This window comes from Akebia trifoliata, chromosome 2, assembly GCF_017979445.1.
Source record: "Akebia trifoliata isolate Shusen 1 chromosome 2, ASM1797944v1, whole genome shotgun sequence".
In the NCBI taxonomy this organism is placed as follows: domain Eukaryota; kingdom Viridiplantae; phylum Streptophyta; class Magnoliopsida; order Ranunculales; family Lardizabalaceae; genus Akebia; species Akebia trifoliata.
Window position 1 is genome coordinate 8023224 of NC_141376.1, and position 7572 is coordinate 8030795.

At 35.9% G+C, this 7572-nt stretch overlaps 1 protein-coding gene across 1 annotated transcript; it reads left to right on the forward strand.

Annotated features, from left to right (window-relative positions):
• LOC147409290 (myosin-2 heavy chain-like protein) lies at positions 1 to 4752 on the forward strand. Its single transcript, XM_086427254.1, has 5 exons — positions 1 to 398; positions 1865 to 2005; positions 2106 to 2278; positions 2364 to 4341; positions 4562 to 4752. Exons 1-5 carry the CDS (start codon positions 267 to 269, stop codon positions 4616 to 4618), a joined length of 2481 nt encoding a protein of 826 aa, XP_086283380.1. The 5' UTR covers positions 1 to 266; the 3' UTR covers positions 4619 to 4752.
• Positions 4753 to 7572: the final 2820 nt, after the last annotated feature.

A 7572-nucleotide genomic window follows, 5' to 3' on the forward strand; every position in this document is an offset into this window, starting at 1 on the left:
GTAACGGATAGTTTCCTTTTGAAAATTTTGCTAAGTTATTATCAAGAAACGTCTCTTGAGTCCAGCATTTCTTCTCAGAAAAAGATAAACAAATTCAAATTCATTTCTTCTCCTTCTCTAATCCAAAACCATTGAAATTCATTCTTCACGAATTTCTCACACTTGAACGATCTTTCGATCTCTACTAAGATAGCTTTTGCTTTGGATCTCTCGAAATTTCTCTGTTTTTGATCAGCTTTGTCGGATCAGATCTCATAAGTTCCGCCATGGATTTGGGATGCTTGGATCTAGGTTGCATTTCTGTTCTTGAAAAGCGAAACAATGAGACGGTCTTTGATGTAGAGAAGAAAGCTGGAGATGCCGAAGAGTCTGTTGTTGGAACTACAAAGATCAGAAAGGTAAGACTCTGTTTTTTTTCAAAAGAACTAGGGTTTCTACTGGTACATTATTTTCGATTATTTTGTAGAAAAAGATGTTAATCATGCTTATGCTAGTTAATTGGTTCTGAAACATAGAGGGGAGTTTATTAGAAGTGTTTCTTTTAGTGATCAATTTCATTCTTCTTATTTGTTACTAGGATTCTATTAAGATAAACCCTAACCCTAATCTTGATCTATGACTTTATTAGACGTGTTTCTTTTAATGCTCAAGAATCGACTAGATTGGGAATCTAAGGGTGACACGGTTGATTTTAGTTGATAGGACTAGAGCCTGTTTGGATCTCCATTTTTGCGCCAAAACATGTTTTTAGAATGCTTGTTTGTGCTTTTCTAGCACAATAATGGCAATCGAAACAGGCCCTTAGATCTGTTCATATATCAGCTAGCCGTTTTTTCGGCTACTATTAGTATGTTTGTTTTACTCATGAATGATCGACAAGAAACAAAAAAGATAATTCTCCACAATTTTTAACTATGTTGTTTGAAATTTAAGTGTAAACTTGATATTAAAGAGAGCGTTGATTTCTTTAGGAGAATTTTGGGTTCAAGATAGTCTGTAAAAAGGTTGTATAAAAAAAGTTAAAAGTGGTGGGTATAGCCTATTACAATGGAGAACATTTCTAGTTGAAAGGGGTTTTTTCATTGTTTAAAGAGAGTTTCTCTACAGGCCCTCCATTGTTCTTCTTTCAAGACCCTAGAGTTCAATGTGTTTGGAGGGACTATATTGTTCCAAGTTTGTGACGACGGTATTTCAATGTAGCAATGATGTTGGGATTTGGTTGAAGTTGGGGTAGAGAGGATTTGGTGTGTTTCGCCAGGTTTGAGGGCCATTGTTCTCAATTGAGTGAGAAAGCCTCCCTTAAGGAATTAGGTTCCACTGAAGGTAGATAGACATACAACTTAACCGAACTGAATCCTCCCAATTTCTGGAGAAATTTTAGTTTAGTGATAATCTGATTATTTCGTTAAAGATAAAAGCAATTTAAATACAAATACTTAACCCAACCAATTCCTATTAAGAAGTGAAACTACCTACCACTATGTTACCTTACCCCATTCACCTTTCCTACATTAAAAGAAAAATAATTTCCTTCTTTCTTGAAATACCTCTAAACTATCCTAATTCTACTTAGTAAAGGAACCATCCATAACCCATGTACAATCCCTTGACTTACATTACACACCAACCCTTCCCATTACAGGATAATATTCCATACATCATAGGCACTGAAACTATCCTACTCCATCTTATAACAGTTATGCATGTATCATCATGCCCAAAAAATTTACTACATGCACTTGTAGGAGTCACTGATTCAATGATGCAAAAAAAAAAAAAAAAGAATCAAGATGGATATTTATTTGAAGATTAAGAAACTTCTATCTTTTTTGTGTTTAGATTTCTAAGTTGATTTCCTATGCAGAGTAAAGAATCAACGTTAAATGCTGTGAACAAATCTACCTCACAAATAAAGAAGCCTCACCGAAAAAACTCTTCCCCTCTCAACTGGTTCCCTAGGAAAAAGATGGATTCATACTTAATGAGGAAAATAAAGCTTCTGCAGGTATGTATCATCTTCCATTCCTCTTGCTGACTATATTTATTGCTTTAATTTACTAGTACAATTGAGAATTAAAGAATACTAATGTTTGGTTCTTGTGCAGGAAATAGGAGGCATGAACTCAACTCTTGATGAGACTTTGGGTGACTCAAGTCCCCATTACACAAGAGTGTTGAGAGAGAAAATTGCAGCTAGAAAGGCAGCGTGCAAGGCCATGGAGGCTCGTAAAGCTGCAATGGTAGAAGCATCTTGGTGTCGAATTCTTCGGGCAGCCAGGTTCGCTCTTAATCAGAAGAAGATTAGAATAATGGTTTCTTCTCTATGCAGCTAACTTGCTTCTTTTTTTTCTTTCACATTGCAGGATCCAGAATGAAGAAGCAGAATCTTTGTTGCTGAAAGCAGAGCAAAGTGTAGCTGAAGCTTTTGAAGCAGCGGCATCAATGGGAGTAATCATGTATGATAGACCAGATTGCCCACGTAAGCCATGCGAAATAGAATCATCATCAGTTAACATAGGAGGTTCTACTACTCACACTGTCACAGCATCTTTTGAAAGTGCATTTGATGTAGATAAAGAAGTTGCATCAGCTGTTAAGACCGCATTCATCCAACTTGCAAACTGCCCTTCTTCAAATAAAGACGAATTCAAAGATTTGCTCCGAAGGATTAGTGAAAATCCAGATATGTGTGAAACAAATCAGGAATTACCAGAGTGTTCTTTAGAATGTGAATCAGATGATACCTTGGTGGAACGAGAATCAGGATCTCGGAGTGATTCTACAAAGCTTGTTGATATGATGCTTGAAAGGCTTAAATGCTTGCAAGAAGACGAACTTGCTTCTCTCGCCACCATTGTTGCAACTTGTGGTTTAAATGCTGCTCTCCTTGAAATAGAAAACAGTAAACAATGTGATCTCTGGTCTTTCACTGATGATGCTTTCGGTCATGCTGTTACAAGGAGACTCTCTAACATTGAATACTTCAAGGATGGGCATATGAGAAGGAAACAAGTTGTGACAGAACTCCCAAGTCTAGACAAGTTTTTGGTGAAGCACATGTCTAGACTCGAAAGAGAGGTGCAAGAAGCCAAGAATAGTAGAAAGAATCAGTCCAAGGAAGGAAGTGAGGACAACCCAGAAGGCTCCAAGAGCAAAGGGGATAATTCCAACAATGATAGCTGTGTTTCTGAGTCTGTTCCTGACTTGGGAAGTGTTCTTGTGAAGCACGCTTCAAGGCTAGAAAGAGAGATTGAAGAGTCAAAGAGAAAATCAGGAAAAGCATTTGAAAAGGACTGCAAGAAGTCAGGAAACATGCGAAATGCACCCGATCTTCCTAGTCTAGATAAGTTTCTGGTGAAGCATGTATCTAGACTTGAAAGAGAAGTGCAAGAAGCCAAGAACACAAGAAAGAGCGAGCGGAACAAAGGCAGCGTGGATAGTGTCACGTTGTCTGAGGCTGTCCCGGACTTGGGAAGTATTCTTGTAAAGAATTCTTCTAAGCTGGAAAAGGAGATTGACGAGGCCAAGAAGACATTGGGAAAAGCATTTGAAAATGCACACAGACGGAAAGATGTGCCTGAAGTCCTGAGTCTAGATAAGTTTCTAGTGAAGCACGTGTCTAGGTTCGAAAGAGAGGTCCAAGAAGCCAAGAACACAAGAAAAAATGACCCAGTCGAAAGAAACACTTCAGCTAATATGACTTCATCTCAGGAAATTTCATCCTGTATGGATGGGAAACAAATGGATAAAGAAAATGTAAACTCAAACAAGCAAGCCGAGGGAGTTCTTGATGGAACAGTGAAAGAAAAGCTGGATACTACAGTTAACAAAAACATGTCACGAATTGAAAGAGCAAAATTGGAAACTCTGGAAGCATTTTCGCTTCAAGATGGAAACAGTCTTGATAGGATCTTAGTTAAGCCAGTCCACAGGTTGGAGAAGGAGAAAATGCAAGCATTAGTATTGGACAGTGGTTACGATTCAAAGAAGAAAGGAGGACGAGGAATAGATGTGTCAGATTGCGAGAGCTTGGATAAAGTCCTAGTAAAACATATTTCTAGACTTGAGAAGGAAAAAATGGGACTTGGTTCAAAGGAAGAAGAGCTGATAGTTAAGAGAGGTTTACAACAGTTCCAGAATAATTCAGATAGTTTAGATGAATCGAGGCTTGAAAAGGAGGAGAAGTTGGGTGTTGTGGGTCAGCAATCAGGAGATCATCATCAGATTAAGCATTCTGATGTCCGTCGAGAAGAGAGGGAGAGAGAATTGCAAGAAGCATGGGGAGGCTTGAGCTTGGGGAATACCGTACAACCTCGTCTTTCTAGACTAGAACGCGACAAGGCAAGTTGTTTGGCTTTCTTTATGTTTTTTTTCTTCTAGTTTTTCTTTGTTTCACTAAATCAGTTACCAAACCACACTTCTCAACAATGTTAAATGTTATTTAGATGTTAGAAGTTCAAACTTGGAAAATGTGTTTAAATTAGCAATTCAAACAACAAGGATTTTGATCTATCTAATTCTAATATAATCTGTTTATTTATTTATTTTTCCTTCTGATCAGGCTGCTTGGATCAAAGCAGAGGAAGAGGAGCGTAGACGAGCAAGGATGGATATGTGAAGCTGAAACACATTTCATTTCTGATTTTTCATGTAACAGAAGTGTAATTAAAGCTTTCTATGTATAGCTTTTCTGGTACAATGTCTTTGATTTTGAGATTCTTTATAAAATCAGTATAAATAAGCTTTCTGGTACATTAGTCTTTGATTTTGAGATTCTTGATCAAATCAGTATAAATAAGCCTTTCTGGAACATTAGTCTGTGATTTTGGGAAAAATTACTTAAAGGATCCTCACGGAAGGGTTTCTTTCTAAATAGTCCCTAAGTTTTGCGTGATAGCTTGATAGGACATTTAGTAAACTTTTTCTTTCTTAATGGTCCCTTGTTACCGGCAAACTCACCACTATAGTGTCAAGTTCACCACTTTTTATTCACTGTTGAACTCTACAGTTTTTTAGTTATTGTCGAAGTGGTGAACTTGACACTGGTAAACCCGCCCATCTTCAATTTTTGAGTTTTTCCGACTAAAATACATGGAAAGATCAACTAAAAACTTTAGAAAACGACTTGTTTAGATGATTTCAACCCAAAAGAACCATTCTTGATCGATTTTCATCCAAAAACTACGAAAAAAGTGAAAAAATCCTAGTTTTTTTTACACATTTTCAAAATTTTGAAAAAATCCTTAAAAATGGCTTCTTCTTTCTTAAATCCTTTCCAACGAAATGGAATCTCCGATGGATGAAAACGATGAGTTCGACCAGTAGGGAATTCAATCGTGAGACAGGTGGGAGATGAGGTCCAGGACCATTTACTAAATGTGTTAACAAGTTACTGTCGAAAACTTCAGGACTAATTGGAAAGAAAACCTTCCGTATAAATAAGCTTATTCAAATCAGTATAAATAAGCTTTTCTGGTACATTAGTCTTTGATTTTGAGATTCTTGATCAAATCAGTATAAATAAGCTTTCTTGTAGAGAGAATGACTTATAATACAGGACAACTTATTCAAAGGAACATGTGATTGTGGGAGGATATTAGACTACTTGTGTACTATGTCTTTATTTAATAGAATCTTTATCCACTTCATTTCAAACTCCTTATTCAATTACATTGAAAGTCTTTACAACTTAAATGCTCTCTTGACCCATCAGGGTTTAGCTGAGATGGTAAGGCACAACTGGGTTTGCTCCCCATGTCGAGTCTTCGAGTCTCTATATGCCCCTCCACATAAAGTGGTTACTTACCTCCTGTAACACATGACAGGGTGGGATGGTGTGTGCGGCCTAGGAAAACTAGTATCACCTTAGGTGGGGATACTCCCTGGGCAACCAGGAAAAAAAATTCTTAAATGCTCTCATCATCAACTTCTTTCAAACCTTATTTCTTCCATTTACACTATAATATTATTTAGGAAATTTTAATAAGGCTAATTTACCAAAACATGCACTAAATTAATTTTTTTTCAAAACGGTGCACTATTCAAATTAATTTCAAAATGGTAATTTATCATTTTTGGAGATAAAGTTCTTTACCAAAACGGTAAAAAATAAAATGAATACTATTTTTTAATACAATTTTCATACCAAAAATACATGTTTTTTTTTTTTTTTTTTAAATTTATCTTCAGTTTAAAATGGTCTTTTTATTCTCCATTGGTACATAAAAGAGTTGGATTTTGATAAATGTGAAAATAATTTGAATAGGAATTTTTTGGCATGAAAAATGTAAAAAAATACTATTCATTTTATTTTACCATTTTGGTATAAATAAATAAAAAACTCATTTCCGAATTAATTTGACTAGTGCACCATTTTGAGAAAATTTCAATTTTTGTGTTCCACTTTGGTAATTTCCTCTTTAATAATGTCCTTGCAAAAGAGTGCCCATGTTCTAAAACCCAAAGCAGTTTACTTGAGAATAAATTAAGGTTTAAAATTGGATAGTTATTCAAAATATCTTAGATAACCTTTAAAAACTTAAATTATCAAGTTAAATAAAAGGGAGAGGTCTTGAGTTCAAGCCCCCTCGTTAGCCATTGACGGGGATTTATCCTTACTTATCTAATATGTGGGTTATTACATGTACTCGAGAGATTTGAGCGAGATATGGCGCTCTAAGAGGCCAATTGCCTTGTTCCTGATAATTAGGCCTACGGGTCTTAAACTCTCATAAATAAATAAAAAAAGCTTGCTCTTGATCAAAAGTAAATTTAATTTTGTAGTTTATAAGAAGGAAAATGTTGAAGTAACATTAAAATGAACATCGATTTTCACATTGTTGACGTTGATGTATGTACAGAACCATATATGCTTTACATCGAGATATGAGTGAAAAGCATGTATAGCTATGTGTGCACCTCCACATCAGCAATGTGAGAATCAATGCCAATTTCAATCTTACTCCAACACAACTCTCATAGGAATAACCAAATATAACAAAGAAAAATATTGGAGTGACATTAAAATTAACATCATTTCACACATTGCCGACATGGATGTGTGTACAAAACCATAAATGCTTTTCATCAAGATACTGGTGAAATGCATCTATACTTTTGTGAGCACCACCACATCAGCAATGTGTGAAACGATGTCACTTGATATAGAGTGAAAAGCATCTATGACTTTGTGCGCACCTCCACGTCAACAATGTGTGAAATGATGTCAGCTTTAATAGTAAATATTGTACAGATAATATAAAAAGATAGTTGTTATTTCCACACAAATTTTTACTAACGACACACCAACTATAAACAATTCTTTGGTGATTTATATAAGAATTGGTGTGGCATTAGTAACTGTTGGTGAGGCAATAGTAGCTCTCTACAAAAATTACCCAAATCATTTATTTTGGGCTCCAACCATTTTTCACTGTGTGAATGCAAATTGTATAAGGTCTTTGGCGTTAGTGGGATTGGTCCCACCACTTCACCATAATTACGGGCATCTACTAACTGTCTAACCAGTAACCACCCCACTAGTGACTAGTGACTAGTGAGGTCCATCCACCG